The sequence below is a fragment of the Perognathus longimembris genome, chromosome 8, assembly GCF_023159225.1.
Source record: "Perognathus longimembris pacificus isolate PPM17 chromosome 8, ASM2315922v1, whole genome shotgun sequence".
In the NCBI taxonomy this organism is placed as follows: Eukaryota; Metazoa; Chordata; class Mammalia; order Rodentia; family Heteromyidae; genus Perognathus; species Perognathus longimembris.
Window position 1 is genome coordinate 61,173,344 of NC_063168.1, and position 16,674 is coordinate 61,190,017.

General features: G+C 51.9%; 1 protein-coding gene and 2 non-coding genes across 3 annotated transcripts; all 3 read right to left on the bottom strand.

Moving 5' to 3' along the window:
* Positions 1-253: 253 nt before the first annotated feature.
* On the bottom strand, positions 254-326 carry Trnaa-agc. The gene has a single exon. It is a non-coding gene; the product is annotated as a tRNA-Ala (tRNA).
* Positions 327-666: 340 nt separating this feature from the next.
* Trnay-gua lies at positions 667-755 on the bottom strand. Its single transcript is given in 2 exon segments — positions 667-702; positions 719-755. It is a non-coding gene; the product is annotated as a tRNA-Tyr (tRNA).
* A 6,977-nt stretch (positions 756-7,732) lies between these two features.
* On the bottom strand, positions 7,733-16,561 carry Tmem214 (transmembrane protein 214). The gene is made up of 17 exons (XM_048353265.1): positions 16,376-16,561; positions 15,291-15,490; positions 14,592-14,742; positions 14,217-14,351; positions 13,933-14,015; positions 13,421-13,526; positions 13,249-13,330; positions 12,904-13,005; positions 11,822-11,963; positions 11,331-11,422; positions 10,995-11,043; positions 10,738-10,842; positions 10,429-10,546; positions 9,421-9,517; positions 9,064-9,232; positions 8,790-8,929; positions 7,733-8,555 (listed from the first exon to the last, which is right to left on the bottom strand). Exons 1-17 carry the CDS (start codon positions 16,518-16,520, stop codon positions 8,429-8,431), a joined length of 2,043 nt encoding a protein of 680 aa, XP_048209222.1. The 5' UTR covers positions 16,521-16,561; the 3' UTR covers positions 7,733-8,428.
* Positions 16,562-16,674: the final 113 nt, after the last annotated feature.

The following is a 16,674-nucleotide window of genomic DNA, read 5'->3' on the forward strand; positions in this document are numbered from 1 at the left end:
GGCCGGTCCCGGGGCGGTTAACGCCTGCCTCCAAAGGCGGGGAGACAAAGCGACCGAGCGAGGAGCTGGAGAAGACTTACCTGCGAACAAAAGGAAGCGGTGTGAAGCCGAAGCTAGTCACTGCCCCCCCGCTCCCGTCCCCGCGCCCCTCCTCGTCTGTAATAAAAGCCCACCTAGACTCAGCGGGTCTTTGTTTCTGTTCCGGGTGTTCACTGCTCACGAGCGTGGACGGCAAAGGAGAGAAAAAGGCAAGTGGAGGATGCGGGCATCGATCCCGCTACCTCTCGCATGCTAAGCGAGCGCTCTACCATTTGAGCTAATCCCCCAGCTGGCGGAGCTTGCCTTCCTTTCGCCTTACAGGTTACTCAGGCCGTCCAGCCTAACCACTGCAACGGAGAATACTTAAAAAGAGAACATACAGTCGGAGTGTGGACAAAGCTTTTGAAATACAGGCATACAGCAATTACCACACAAACACTAATTTATAAAATAACAAAACACATGTCGATATATATGCATCTAATACGCAAACCAACCACATGGTACGGTGAGTAGATTACACTACACACCGACGCTGACGACTTAGCGTACTCGTGGGCAGCTCCGGAGCTAAGTATCAGCCCGTCTGCAATTCTTATTAAACCGAGAGCAAAAGAAGAGCCGAAGTCCTTCGAGCCGGAATCGAACCAGCGACCTAAGGATGACTACAGCCAACCCACTACAGTCCTCCGCTCTACCAACTGAGCTATCGAAGGCTCCGCTGCTTCCGAGCGCTGCCAGCTGCCCTCTAATGCTTACCGTACCGCGCTCCTCCGGCCTGCGGAGAGCGGCCTTTAAAAAAGTAATGACAAGACGAAGCTGCTCCCCGTCCCCTCCGTCCGCCAACGCGGATCCGGACCCGAGAGCCTCCCCGGTCCGGAGACAGAGCGGGAGAGGCCGCCGCCCGAAGCCCCGCGCCCGGGCCGGAACGAGGGAAAGCCGGGCCCCGAGCTTCCCACACATTTCTCAGCTTTTGACCGAAAGCTAGCAGCGTCCTTCGGCGCTCCTACGGCCCGCCGTGAGCTCCGGGGCGTCCGCTGGGCCGGGGGGCCGGGACCGGGGTCGCGGCCGGTCCCGGGGCTGGGGGGCTCGGGGACCGGGACCGGGGTCGCGGCCGGTACCGGGGCAGGAGGGCCGGGGCCCGGGGGTCGGGGGCCGGGGTCGGGGCAGGCAGGAGGGCTGGGGCCCGGGGGTCGGGGGCCGGGGTCGGGGCAGGCAGGAGGGCTGGGGGCCGGGGGTCGGGGGCAGGGGTCCGGGGACCCCGCCGGCGGCGTAGTGCAGGGTAGGTGCAGGTGAGGCGCCGTCCGGATCCGTGGACGCTCACCCAACCTAACCAACCACCCCGGGGCGGATCCGATCCGTGCGGACTGAAGCGAGGGCGGCGAGCGCCGGCCCCGGGGACGCCCCGGGATCGAGCCCCGGCCGGGCGTCCCGGGGGCCGCCGCGCCCCCCCGCCCTTCCCGCGCCCTCCGCCTCCCCGGGCAGCGCCGGGCCGCCGGACCGAGTGTCCCGCGTGGGTTTCGTGGGACGCCGCGGCTGCACACACAGATGCTCCCCGCCACGTCGGGAACGTGAGCCCGGGGTCGTTCCCGGAGCTCGGTGTTCAGCACGGCAGCCACCCGAGCAAAACTCCATTGTGGGGCTTTGAACAAAATGGACGTGAAATGCAACCACTGGGTTACATGTTAATTAGGTTTAATTTTTGAGGAACGGCCAAGCTGTTTTCCCCAGCAATGAATGAGGGTGCCCATTTCCTTGTCAATATCTTTTATTATTACTATTATTTTACAAAATTACAGGATGCGGGGTGCCAGTGGCTCATACCTGTAATCCTAGCCACGAGGAAGGCTGAGAGCTGAGATTGCAGTTTGAAGCCAGCCCAGGCAGCAAAGTCTATGAGACTCTTTACTTCCAATTAACTATCAAAAAGCTGAAAGTCGAGCTGTGGCTGCCTCAAGTGGTAGAGCATTATCCTTGAGCTAAAATGTTCAGGGACAGTGTCTAGGCCCTGAGTTCAAGCCCCAGGACACATAGATACACACACACACACACACACACACACACACACACACACAATTTACAAACAAAAACAGTCAAGAGGGCACAGAAGTCAGGGAAAAAGGATTAAAAAAAAAAAGAAAAGTACAGCAGTGGAGCTCACTGGACACTGATGAAAGAGAACTATACAATTCGTGGGTGGAGAGGGGAGGAAGGGTTAGGAGAGAGTGAGGGAACAGAAGACACTGTATGAAAGGAAATGTACTCATTACCTGACTCGTGTAATTGTAATCCCTCTATACATCACCTCTATAATAATAATTTTTTAAAACAGCCACTATATTAATAAATTGAACTCAGTAAGTGTGATTATTGATATACTGACATATTGTTAATCACATTTACTTTTTTTTTTTTTTTTTTTTTTGGCCAGTCCTGGGCCTTGGACTCAGGGCCTGAGCACTGTCCCTGGCTTCTTTTTGCTCAAGGCTAGCATTCTACTACTTGAGCCACAGCGCCACTTCCAGCTTTTTCTATATATGTAGTACTGAGGAATCAAACCCAGGCTTCATGTATATGAAGTGATCACTTTTACCACTAGGCCATATTCCCAGCCTCATTTGCAGTTTTTATGTCACCTGTGTACATACTCTGCTACTGAGCTTCATCCTGACCCATGCTGATGTTTTTCTCCCAACTTAATTGCTTTTGCCAGAACAACAATTCTCACTACCCTTTTGTGCTCTTAGAGAGCTTTGGAAGATGGTTCTGGTGGCTCACACCTGTAATCCTAGCTACTCAGGAAGCTGAGATCTGAGGGTCACATTTTCAATCCAGCCTGGGCAGGAAAGTCTGTGCGACTCTTTATCTCCAAACAAACTAGTATTAAAGCTGAACTGGAGCTATGGCTCAATTGGTAGAGCACTAGCCTTGAGCAAAATGAAGCTTAGGGAAAGCTTAGCACCCAGGCCCTGAGTTCAAGCCCCAGTGCCAGTGCAAGAAAAAAAGAAAAGAACTTTGGGCATGTGTATTATATCTACAAATAATTACATTAGAAATTAAATGAGAAAAATAGCCATTTATAAGTTAACCGCAATGAATATTCATAATATTAGTTTTTGTTTTCTTTTGCCAGTCCTGGGGCTTGAACTCAGGGTTTGGGCACTGTCCCTGAGCTTCTTTTGCTCAAGGCTACCATTCTACCACCTGAATCACAGCACCACTTCTGGCTTTTTCTGTGTATGTGATACTGAGGAATCAAATTGAACCCAGGGCTTCACAAATTCTAGGCAAACACTCTACCACTAGGCCACATTCCCAGCCCTATTAGTAGAGTTTTAAAGTGAAATGTTTTAATGATGAGTGGCATTTTTTTACACTGAAAATCCATGATGTGGCTTAACATGATATTTATAGCTTCTGCATTGTTTGTTATTGACTTCATTAGTTGAAGTTTAAGAAGGAAGTCTGGTTTCACACAGATATGTAGTTGGAAAGGAAAGCAGTATTTTGACAGCTTCTTCAGATAACCACCTCTGGTGGAGGCGTGACACTAAGAATACAGTGACAGCATAGCCGGCCTTGGGTGCCAGTGCTGACCACGCTCAGAACTAGCGGTTCTACTTGCTTCTTTGCCAAATCACCAGTGGGTGTCCATGTCCACCCAGTAACAAAGGCAAATGACATCTCAGAATTATGAAACAATTCTGAATTCTCAGAATCCCCCAAAAGGTCTAAGGCTCTCCAGAGTCCTCAAGCACACCCTGAGAGCTGGTAGGTTTGAAGACTCCTAGGAAGACGCAGGTTCATAATGGCGGCAACAGCAGATCCACCTGGCTTCACTACTTACCGCCCCAGGCGCTGCAGAACCATCAGCTTCCGTGATGGTCTCTCCAGTGAGGAGCTTCTGGGGGTTCTCATGTAGATAAACACGGCTTTCTGTTACTTAGGCACTCAGGGATATAGGGAGAAGGTTCCAGCTCCCTTCTGCTGATTTCAGGGCTTATCCACCCTGTCCTTCGCCCACCCCAGCTTGTGTGAGCAGGGTAACTTTCTTCCTTGGACCCTGGATTCAGGCAGTGAAGTTCCGAAAGTGACCTCTGACGAAAACGTAGACATGAAACACTTTTCTCCCATAGCTTTATCCCTAGTGCCCCCATGGCAGACCACATTGCTTTCCTTCGAAAATAGTCCTGTCACTTTAACTCCATTTTAACCCTGACATCCTCCCAGGTAGAGACCCTCACGCCGCCAGTCCCTCCACGGTGGGCAGATAACAAAGCACCAAGTGGCCATGGCCAGCAAGCAAGAAATATGTGGTCTAATACGATTCCAACAGGCCTGTGGTCTATCAGCGAGCTGGCAAATGCTCACTTAAGAAATTTTCAGTTACACTTTCCAATTCCAATGTGATTTCTGAAATCTGTTCTAATTTCACTTCATCTGAACCTCTCTTGGCTCTCATGTTTAGAACCTATTCTGTGGCAGAAGCGATGTACCTTAAAATATATGGTGTAGCTGGGTGCTGGCTCATACTTGTAATCCTAGCTACTCGGGAGGCTGAGATCTGAGGATGGGGATGGCACTTTGAAGCCAGCCTGGGCAAGCAAATTCCTGAGATCTTTACTCCAATTAACTTACAAAAAGTCAGTGGGTGGAGCTGTGATTCAATTGATAGAGTGCTAGCCTTGAGCGAGAAAGCTCAGGGTCAGCACCCAGGCCCTGAATTCAAGTCCCAGGACTAGCACACACAAAATAAAAAATAATGTGATCAATGCCAGGGTACTATGGAAAAGACAGAACTCCAGAAACAGTTAAAAGACTAGTAGCTGCCAGTAGACTGGGGGTAAGAGCAGGAGGGAATCTAGGGCAGAGAAACCCATCTGTAGAGTGTGTGTGTGTGTGTGGTGGGGGGTGTGCATGTCACTCAGCAGCTCTTGACGGGTCACATGTGCAACACAAGTAGCAAGCCTTGTTAACCATGGTCGCTGGGTGATAGCAGTCCCTGCAGGTTCATTAATGTTATATGCACATCCCACAATAAAGAATGTTGGTAAGGGTTCTGGGTGTGTGGGGAGAGCATATGACCTGCTCTACAAAGTAAAGCTTATTAATTGATGTGCTAACATCAATAATCAAAGAATTAAGACTCATGCTCCTCCAAGAACACATTGGAAGTAAACATCTTTTCACTTATACGGGATATTCAATGTTCTGTTACTATCTACTTATACCCTGAATGGTGGAAGCTCTCTTCAGATTCCTTATGCTTCAAAGGTAAGGCAATGACAGTGGCCCAGTAAAGGTGGAATACCACATGGAAAAGGCAAAGTTTTGTGTCCCTGCGGGAGGAGAAACTGTGAAGTTTATAGTAGGATTGCTCATTTTATGCATCCACATAGATCTCAACTCTTTTGAGTGGCTAGACATTAAAATGCTCAGATGTTACCTGACTACAGAAGTGTATCATTACTAACAACCTTCTGTAATAGCGGAGTGGACATGCCTATGATCACGAAAATGGTGCACTCAAGGGTGGCAGCATTTTGACATGGATAGCAATGCCACAGGGGTATCCTGCAACACCATAATAAAAAAGTACCATCAGACTGCCCTGCTCTGATACTGTGGGGACACAAAGATCTAAAGAAAAATGGAAGTTTGCTTTGACATGGGGAAAAATAATTTCGAAAAGTCATTAACTGTAACCCCTCTGTACATCACCTTAATAATAATGGTAATGATAATAATAGAGGAGTCATTAAGTTGGGCGAGTGGTTCACACCTGTAATCCTAACTACTCAATAGGCTGAGACCAGAGGACCTGGGTTTTTTTGTTTTGATTTTTGGCCAGTCCTGGGGCTTGAACTCAGGGCCAGAGCACTGTCCCTGGCTTCTTTTTGCTCAAGGCCAGCACTCTACCACTTGAGCCACAGGACCACTTCTGGCTTTTTCTATGTATGTTGTGCTGAGGAACTGAACCCCAGGCTTCACGTATACGAGGTAAGCATTCTGCCACTAGGCCGTAGTCTCAGTCAGGACCTATGTTTGAAGCAAGCCTGGACAGGCTTTGTGAGACTCCAGGAACCACTAAAAAGCTATAGGGGAGGTATGACTTAGGTGGCAGAGTGCCAGCCTTGAGCAAAAAAGCTAGAGTGTGTGCCAGGCCATTTGAGCGCCTGTACCCAGTACTGACACAAGGGAAAAAGAATATGTATTTTCAGGTTTCAGTAAGAGTTGTGATAAGCACCCTTACTTAATCTGTCCTCCTGTCGCCGGAAACTGGAACTTCAGCTGTGTACGCAGCAGTTACAGCTTCCAGATGTGACCGAGGTGTCAGCTTCCTTCTAGTCTCAGTAGCACAGCCAGACTTAACAGTGTGCTTGCCCCACCCCCGGAATACTCAGGGGGCTCATACTGGTTTAATTTACTAGCTCAGCTTGGACTCTCCACTTGTTGACAGTTATGCAAAAACGCAATGTCTGGATGTCTGGTTTTGCTTTAATGGAGAGCAGGTGCAGTGTTGGACTATTGACAGGAAAAATTGTGGAAAATCTCAATACTAGGTTAAAAAAAAAAACACAACAAAAAAAAAAACCTCTATTGAGCCTGGTAATGATAATGCTATAATCCCAGCACTAGGGAAGCAGAGACAGGAGGACCATAGGTCTGAGGCTTGAGGCTAGGCTGGGTTACATTGGGAGATGTTATCTTCAAAAAAAAAAAACCAGAGAAGGCCAATTAAGGCTAGTGTTATTTCCATGACAGGACGTGCAGACCCCAATGAGCCTGTCGAAGGGCTGTTGCCCACAAGGACTCCAGTGTTGGAAATACCCAAGATCAGATCCACTGGTTAGGAGCCTGGGGCATTCCGCTGCTGGCCCAAAGAGCTCCACCTCGCTGCCATGGACTCACTTGGGACAAATGTCTTACCTGCCCTGGGCTGCTGCCACCTACTCCCAAAAGCCCTCTCCAACGTGCCTCAAATACTGGCCAGTTCCCACAATGCAAGTGTCTTTTAGAGTCGAACCCTGTTGTCTGATTGTGAACAGAAGAAATGAACTGTGTCCTGGGACACCGTGACTCTTTACCACGTAGGGTTTCTCTTCCTCAGGGAAGCAAATGACCAGGTACCTGCCACTAGACGAGCAAGAGTTGAGCAAGGGTCTGCTAGATGTAAGTGGTTTACCTTCGAGAGATACTGCAAGATGCTGTAGTGCTCATAACTACCCTTGGGTTAAGATTTTTTCATACGCGCTCCTTTATAATCTTGCTGCCTGGAGAACCCAGGATTATTTTAGGGATCACTTTAAAGAAATTGGGGGGTGGGAGCTGCAATAGCAGCTTTAGCTTTGTGTGAAACCAAATCCTGGACTCTTGTCTTTGGAGTTCTAAGTCATTCACTACCTTACAAAATAAATATAAAGCACATGACTGGAAGACACTGGCCACACTCTCACCTCACTTCGCTAGTCATAGAACATTCAAGCTGCGGAAGCAAATTGTGGGACAGGAATCACCACAAATCAATGAAAGTAGGGGAGCAAGTTTTGAATGACGGATTGAATGGCGGATGCAGGCTTTCCCTGATACTTAAGTTACAGCCAGTAGCCACCATACCTGGGCAGACACCCACAATTTTGTTGTTCTGCCCCACATATATGGGGATTCTGTATGTGGATGTGGACAGGAAAGCTAGAAATCCAATGTGTCCTTTATTCCACCTGGTAGGCACTCCTGGGAGCCATAGGTTGACTCCATTCTCAGCAGGCTGGTGGAAGGTTCTCTTGGCTCTGGTCTCCAAGTTGACAGTGGGCTGGGCAGTGGAGATGAAGAGCCCCCCAGCAAGGATGGAGGCAGAGTTGAGGAAGGAACAGCTGGAGTAGGCGGTGAGGGGCCTCAGAGGGCTGACTCTGGGTGTGCTGAGGTAACAGGCATTCCCCGTGCCCACCACCGTGGCTGGGAAGAGATGTAGCTGCGGCTGCCCATGGTGGTGCAGAATCCTTCTGAGGTATTTGTCCTTTATCACCGTAGCTAATGTTGTGACTAAGGGGAGGCCTCAACTCACCAGGACCCCATCTTTTGGAGATGAGCTGTTGGAGCATTAGGATTTAGATGGAAGTGGGAAGGAAGGCCAAGAGAGCCGTTGAGAGGCTGCCAGCCCAGAGGAGGCTGGGAACTGTGCACCCAGGACCAGGTGTCCAGCGGACCTGGGGAAAGAGGCTGACAGACTGCTGGCCCAGCCCCACTGATGGGACAGCTGGGGCAGAGGAAACTGGCCACTTGCTCAGGAGATGGAACTTGGGCACCAATAGAGAGCTGCCACCTTCTGCCTACCAGCAGTCTCAGATGGCCTGCCCAGGAAGGAAAGCGGTGGCCAGGGAGACAGGGCCTATTGTTGGGATATCATGGTGAGTGCCCAGTCCAGGAACGCCCCTGTGATGTCCTGTAAGAAGAGCCAGGTCCAGTGGGCAGCCTCACCGACCTGCGTCTTCACACAGTCCCAGGTCACCTCACCTCTGGGGGAGAAGGAGAACATGTTGAGGTCAGGAAATGTGTGTGGAGCTGCGTCAACTCACAGGACTACAACCCTGACCCACAACCTTCATTCTGGAGTATCCTGGGGTGAACAAGGGGCGGGGAAACGTGACAGACTTAACGGGGCTGCCTCATTTCAGGGGGCTGTAACTGGGGTCCTGGGGCAGTGGGGTGGTGGGGTGGTGGGGCTGCAAGGCTCCAAGTAAAGGTCCTACCTGCATGCCTTGTGGCAGTGCTCCTGGGCCTGGGCCAAGGCTGAAAGGAGCAGATGCCACACTGGCAGTAGCATGCTCTGGTAGAGGATGAGTGTCAGCTCCCTCAGAGACTGGCACAGCTGGTAGAGGACATCAGGGAGCTGCACCACAAAGAATGGCTGGTCAGAGCACCTGGTACAACCACTCCAGGTTCTTAAGGACTCTTCCCTGCTCCCCACCATCACCCCTTCCCAAGGATTCTGCCTCTTTGGGACTGGAGCCCTGTCCAGCTTACCTTCTGGGAGAAACCAGTGAAACTGTCACCAAACCAGGAAAGGTGAGAGGCACAGTGGGCAGAAAGGAAGTGGACTGTGGCATTGGCGTGGGCCCAGGCAAGCTGCAAACTGGGCCGAACCATGGTAAGTAGGTGGGAGCTGCAGACCGGCAATGTCTCCTCTAGCCAGCTGTGGAGGAGTTGGAGGGAAGATGGGCGAGCTCTATGTGATCTCTGGCTAGCTTGGCTCTCAAAGCATAGCCAGGAAAGGGGGTGGGATGGGAAAAGAAAACCACCTTCACCCTGTCCACCGGCCCCACCCTAAACCCCAGCCTTCTCTCTTCCCACCCTGCCTCTCCTCTACCTGGAGCAGCTCACCTGTAGCCTTGCAGGCTGTAGGAGTACACCTTGGCACACACTTGCTGGCCAGCAGGCAAGACACCAGACGACTGAAGCAACCGGCCAGTGAGGGAGGCTGTGTGAAGAAGCTCTGGTGAGCCAGGAGGTGGATAGACAGGAACTTGGGGAAGACACGGTGGGTTTGGGGGCAGGTTGCAGGGCCAGGTCCCAGCAATCAGGAGGAACAGGACAGCAAATGGAGCCCAGGACTTAGGAGTTAGAACACCTCAGGTCTGAAGGTCTGCTTTTCTATGTACTAGCTATAATAGTAAGCTATCTTATTTTTTATGTTTATTTTTGCCAGTCCTGGAGCTTGAACTCAGGGCGTGGGCACTGTTCCTGAGCTTCTTTTGCTCAAGGCTAGAACTCTACCACTTGAGCCACAGCACCACTTCTGGCTTTATCTGTGTATGTGGTAGTGAGGAATTGAACCCAAGGCTTCATGCATAGTAGGCAGGCACTCTACCACTAAGCCACGTTCCCAGCCCCTATTAATAGTAAGCTATTTTAAAATCTTAAATTTCCTCTGGAGTTGGAGAGACATAACACCCACTCAGATGAAGTTATAATATGCAATCATCTGTGTGTGTGTGTGTGTGTGTGTGTGTGTGTGTGTGTGTGTGTGTAACATGTGCACATTCCAGACTGGGGCTTGAGCTCAGGGCCTCATGTTTTTTCACTGAAGGCTGGTGCTCTGCCACTTGAGCACTTTTGGCGTTCTTCTGGTTAAATTGAGATGAGACTCTCTTGGATTTATCTGAGCTGGCTTCAAACAAGGAGTCTTAGATCTCAGGCTCCTAAGTAGCTAGGCTTACAGGCGTGAGCACAGCCAGGCTCGTGAATGTGCCACCACTTTTATGGTGTACAGGACCAACCCAAACTGATGGTAATGTTATGTCTACAGATAGAATTTTTTTTCCTAGAGATGTTAAGAGTGTGCTGAGGGTGTGTGGGCCGCTGCTGTGTGATCTTCCACTCACTGCTCACCCTGGAAAGAACCGTGTGACCACCAGTCATGGCACAGGAAACCGACAGCAAAGACCAGCAGCAACAGGAGCAGCCGGGTCCAGGGTGGCCGAGGGCCTCGTGCCTGCTCCAACAAGCCCTGGGAGGATAGGGAGAGGAAACAAGTGGTTAAAGGGGAGAGGGGCTGGTCTTTGCCTCCTACTTCAGGCCCCAAGCCAGGCCTCCTAGGAAGAGGGTCAGGTCCACACATTAGCCATGAGGTGAGGGGGATTCCAGACAGGTAGAGATGTGAGCCAGACCCAACCTGGGGTGTGCCAAGACATGCTGCACCTTGCAGGCTGCGTCACAGGTGACGACATGCGGATTGCCCTTCTTTAGCAGCTCCTGGTTGGTCAGCTTGAAGGACTGAATGGTTTCTTGCAAAGACTTCTGCATCTATATAGTATCAAAAGTTGGGTTGCGAGCAGGAAATCTGGCCTGTGAGAGACTCTTGCTTCCACCCGGTTTCATATTTCAAGCCAAGTGCAGAACAAAAGGAGGGCAGTGGCTAAAGGAAACCCCAGCCTCCCAGCCTCCCAGCTCCTCACCTTCTTGGGGATCTGCTCCCAGGTACTGAGCAGGTGCTCCAGCAGCAGGCTGTGGGGGAGGAAGCACAGCCCTTCAGTCCGGCAGCCCACTGTGGCCTTCTTACTGCTTATGAGACTGTCTCAGGCTGAAAGCCAGTTCCACTCCCCCAAATTGCAAAGCAGCTCTCCAAGGGCCACCCAAGCAAAGGCCCCACTTAGGTTGAAGCATGAGCCTGTAGAACAGTGACCACTGTTCCCCTTCTGCTTCCAGGACAGGGGCAGGCCCATCTCAGGCTGGGAAACACCAACTGGAGTTTCTCTATAAGGATCAGAGGCAACAACCCCACCCCCACCTGCCTGGACTGTGACAGATGCTTGGGGTAGAGCTGCCTCCAGACGCTGGTGCTGAGGGGGTCCATGGTCAGGCACTGGGCCAGGCTGCTTAGGAGCTGCACAGGGGGACAGAGGGAGAGTGGAATGTTTAGGGGGTTCTGGCTGGTAGAGTGCTGAGAGCCCATTCTGTAACACACCCACCCAGAGAGTGCAAAAATAGTGTCAAGACTCCCAAAGCTTTGAGGCTGTCGGGGGCATGATTGGGGCTCAAAGATCATGCATCCATAAATGACAGAGCGTTAGAGATTCCCCCCACCCCTGGCATGCTGCCCTTCCAGGCACAGACAGGCTTGTGAGGGAAGAGCACAAGGGAGCGGGGAAGGTGGCTGCAGGGGCGCCTTGCAGAAATGCCAGGGAAATGGGCTTCGAGAAAGGCAGGGTCCTGGCCAGCAAGCAGGGCCCACCACAGCTGATCTGGGCAAGGAAAAGAGGCCTCTCCCAGTTTTTTTTTTTACTTCTTTCTTCATCCCAGCAGGACAGCTGGGGGTGGCTCTGGACAGGAAAGAAGGGAAGTAGGTGTGCAGGGTAGATTCTGGTTTTGCTCCAAATGCTAGCACCTTCAGTCGGGGGTAGAGCTGACACAGCTGCTCCTGCAGGCTAGGGAGGTAAAAGGGCCTTGTGAGCTGTGCCATGTGAATCTTGTCTGCTTGGAACCCCACACCCTGGCAGAGAAGCTATCACTGAGGGCCTTGTAACGAACCTGATTCTTCTTATTCAGACTCTGGAAAACGTATGGAAAGCCACATACCCTTTCCAGGCTGGGAATGTGGCTTAATGGTAGAATGCTTGCCTAGCATGTATGAAGCCCTGGGTTCAATTCCTCAGCACCACATATATAGAACAAGCCAGAAGTGACGCTGTGGCTCAAGTGGTAGAGTGTTAACCTTGAGCAAAAAGAAGCCGGGGACAGTGCTCAGGCCTGAGTTCAAGCCCCAGGGCTGCCAAAAACCAAAACAAAACAAAAAAAGAAAAGAAAATACCATATGCCAATCACTGATAGGCCCATATAATTTCAAGGATCCACCAGTTCCTTGAAACTTCCTATTCTTTTTTGTTTTATTTTGCTTTTGTTGGTCATAGGGCTTGAAATCAGGGTCTGAGTGCTGTCCCAGAGCTCTTTTGCTCAAAGCTAGTGCTCAACTACTTTCAGCCACAGCTCTACTTCCTTGCTTTTATTTTACTTTTATTATTTTTTTCAGCCAGCCATAGGTACTGTCCCTGGGCTTTTCTGCTCAAGGCTAATACTCTACCACTTTGAACCACAGCTCTATTTCCAATTTTCTGGTAGTTAACTGGAGTCTCATAGACTTTCTGCTTGGGCTGGATTTGAACCCCAGTCCTCAGATCTAGCCTCCTGGTTAGCTAGGACTACAGGCTTGAGTTACCAAGTGCCTGGCTAAGCTTCCCATTCTTGAACTTTCCAGGTTGTGACTCTCAGACCTAGTGCAGCTGGAGGAGAAGGAATGGGGATGTAGCTCCTGGGCCTGGCCTTGCATTGGGATCCTTTCCTCACAGGCATCCCCCAGGACAGCCCTACCTGGAAGTTAGGGAGTTGTTGGGCATATAGGCAAAGTCCAGAAGTGGGAAGAAGTCCTTAGGGCCAATCATGCCAAAGCCCTTGGTAAGATTGGGATGCATCCTGTGGGGAAGGAAAAAACAGGCCAGGTTTTTTTGTTTTTTTAATCATGATCCTAGCTAAACCAACATTAAGAAAAAGGGCATAAATGTTACCCTAGCCCCTAGCCCTTAATGGCTCTCTCCTTTTGCTTCCTCCCCATCACATGGGGAGGTGAGAGGAGCTGGTCCTAATTTTCCTTGAATTCATGGAGGGAGACCAGGATGATAACGTCCCATTTTGCTGAAACTGTCCCCCCATACTCACAGGAACAGGCGATCCAGGTACGCAATAGCAAAGGGAGACAGAGACTTGATGCCTAGCACAGGCAGCATGATCCCCAGCCACACTGACAAAACAAAGAGCAGGGAGGGAGCCTTAGGCTGCTACACAGAAATCACCATGGCGGGATGTCCCTCCGGCCCGACTCCCCTGTTACCTTTCAGTCCCTCCGTGAGACTGGAAAAACCTGCTTGCCCCATGGCCCACATGATGGTCAGGCACTTGGCTGGTCGGCTCTGGTGGGATCTTAGCAATTCCAGGAACTGGTTGGGGAAGACAGGTTGGGATGGCACCAGAAATACCCCAGAACCTTCCCGATGGGAAGAGAGATGTCGGCTGGGGAGGCAGGGGGCCCGAGTGACATGGTACACCATGGCAGTACGGCACAGAGAGGCACAGCTTCACCCACCCATGGCTTCAGCCACGGACTGGCTGACCGAACCCAGGAAAATCACTTAAGCTCTCCGTGGCCCAATCCCACTGATTAAGTGTGGGTCATGGCAGTACCTGCCTCATGCAGATCCAATCAGGCACACAGTAAGTGCTGGCAGTCTTGTGTTCTTCCTGTGCTGCAGTGTCTTCTACCATCCCACAACTGAGCCAACTCTACAGATTCTGCCCAGCCCCCCAGCCCTAGCCCTAGCACCCCCCACACCTCCCAGGGCTCACCTTGGCCAGGTTTGCGGTGACAATCTTGGGCCTGTCTTGCAGAATAGCCTGGATACAGATGCGATATCCGTGCAGTGACTCCCCTGAAGAGACACATGTTCTCAGACTTACTTACCATTCTTGGCGTTCTTCTTCTTCTCATAGTTGTGATCCTAGCACTCAAGCTCAGGGAATCCTAACCTCCTCCCTTTCCCAAGATCAGTGAAGATCAGTACATTTCTCCACTGGAAACAGAAGAAAAGGAACAGGATACCAGATGGTTACTGCTCACAGGCCTTCCTCACCTGGTGTCTTATCCAGCTCTTGCAGCATGGTGAACAAACAGTGGTCAAAAAAGAGCTCCAGAGACCCTGCGGCCTTCGTCAGGAGCCCTCGGATGATCCCACGCAGCTCCCGGCTCACCAGGCTGTAGGGATAATCTGGCGCCCATTGGGCTCTATGTGAGTGCTAGGACCTGGAAGCCTCAGAACACTGCCTCTTTAGGGACACTGGGTGGAAGCAGAGGTCCCTATGCGAATGCTAACACCCCACCCACCCAGGAAGGCCCAGCCACTTACACAGCCATACATAAACTAGGTGGGGGGCACTGGGCTATTATGAATACATGGCCATTCAGAGCTTCCCTGATCTTGTCTGAGCGGAGAGGTTGGGCGACTAACCATGTGTGTGCTGGCTCAGGGTGGGCTCGCTACGTGGGGCCTGAAGCTTGTAGTTGAGATAGCTGGCTAAGTCCTTCAGCCATATGGAGGGGTTCCCAGTGAACACGCTCTGGCTCTTGTCCAATTCCTTCTGCAGAGCTGCCACATCTAGCTGCCAAGGACATACACTTCAATGGTGGGTTATAAACGAGGGAAAGGGAGGTGAGGGAGCCTGGGAAAGTTGCTGAAAGGAAGTGGTGGGAAGGACCACAGGTTTCTGTTCTTCAGCCTAAGTATGTCGAATGCCACAGTTCTACTGCATCCGGATCTTGAGGCCGTGTGGGGCAGTGCATCTGAGTAGGTTGATCTCAACTCCCTGGTAGGCCTTTCACATGTTCAAGGGGGAAAGCCAGAGGACAAAGATGGGAAGTGAAAGATCACTGTTTCAGTGACAAAGGGAACCACAGACAGCTTTCCTGACCCCTTTCTGGTGTCTCCAAGGATCTCTTCTCACCCATCTGTGTTTCCACATAAACTTCCCAATTGTTTTCTATTCAAAGTGCAAACGTTATGTTCCCTTGCCTTTCTAATCTTTTTCTGAACCACTCTCAACTGAGTGTCTAAAATCTCACAGGTCCCACAGCTGCCTGACTTCCCACCCCCATCTTTTCTGTACTCAGACTTCAGCTCTTTCCATGCCTGGGGTCTAGGAACACTCACAGCTTTCATTGCCTCCTCCAGGCTACGGAAGGGGCCCTGCTTCTGGTTCTGGTTGTTGAGAGTTGCCACCTTCTTTAGCTGCTTCTTGTTGGCTGGTTTCTTAGGCTCCACAGCAGGGGGTGGAACCTGTTCCTTATTCTGCCGCTTCATGATTTTCTCAAAGCCTCGCTCATAGAGGGTGCTGGTGGTCTGGATTGGAGCTGGGTGAAGACAGAGAAAGGGGGTGACAGGAAACGATTAAGTCACCAGAGCTGGGCAAGGGCAGCGGCCCCTTCCTCTAGCCAGCACATACTTCGTCTGCCTGGGGGAAAAGTCAAGGCATCTTCTGGCTTGGGGGGGCTGCTCAGGAGCCCTGCGGCCCCTGGTGGCTTCCTTCAGTCACCACAGGCTGGTTCTGGCAGACAGGACAGTGTGTTTTGTGTTTTTCCTACCTCTCTTTCTTTTATAATCAGAGAAATCAGAGTGTATAGGAATCCGTGGAGACAGATACAGAAACCTGGTTTCTTTGATGCCTGGCTACTAGTCTGGGAGGGCAAGTTTTCCATCCTACCTCCACCCCATTTCCTCCTGATTCCAAGATGACAACTCTATAATCAACAAGTAGCAAACTTTCTCCACTCCTCTGGAGACCGAGGGCACAGGTGCCACTGGGACTAACTCCTGGTGGGTGCTGAGTGTGCTCTTTCGCGGGGTTACTGTCCGTCCCTTCCCGACCGGCTGGCTACTGGAGAGGCATGGTGTAGGATCCGGAATCCAGAACCCATGCCTCCGCCCGGCGCTCAGCAAGGGGACCGGCAAGGGCCTGGACAGCAGGGAGGGTGGCGTGCAGCTGGATCCTGAATCCCAGTCCGCTCCGACGTGCGATCCCAGACCAGGGGTCCGCTGGGCTGGGGCCGAGTTCACCCATCAGTGCGGAGAACTGCCACTCCCCTTGCGCCATTTGCCAAGGTGGCCTGGGGCTCTGCCCGCAGACGCAGGCACTCCGAGAGCGAGACGAACACCGGGATCCCGAGCTGCTCACCAAGCCCAGCCCGTCCTGTCCCGCCCCGCCCTGCAGGCCCGGGTAGGCGGTGGCCGGTACTCACGGGTCAGGTCGTATTTCCACACTCCATTCGCCTCCCCGAGGGCTCGACGGTCCCCGCCGCCACCTCGACCACCGCCGCCGGCCCCAGGCCGCCGGTTCTTCTTCACCACTTCCCAGCGCCCTCCACCTGCCGCCTTGGCTGCCATGGCTCCAGCCCTCCGCCCGGCCACCTCCCGTTTTTCCGGTCGGCGCGGGCGCCGCGCAATGCCACGTCGTCTCGCTGCTGCCGTGACGCAGCCTGGGACTTGTAGTCCTCTTGCCGACGTCGCCGCGAGGCAGTCTGGGATTTGTAGTCTTCCC

Excerpts from the sequence above, each read along its gene's own strand:
- Tmem214 (XM_048353265.1), bottom strand. The coding sequence starts at position 16,520 with ATGGCAGCCAAGGCGGCAGGTGGAGGGCGCTGGGAAGTGGTGAAGAAG. Across the intron at positions 14,352-14,591 it reads CCTGAGCCAGCACACACATG|ATTATCCCTACAGCCTGGTG; the intron begins GTTAGTCGCCCA and ends AATGGGCGCCAG. Across the intron at positions 13,006-13,248 it reads TACCTGGATCGCCTGTTCCT|GATGCATCCCAATCTTACCA; the intron begins GTGAGTATGGGG and ends CCTTCCCCACAG.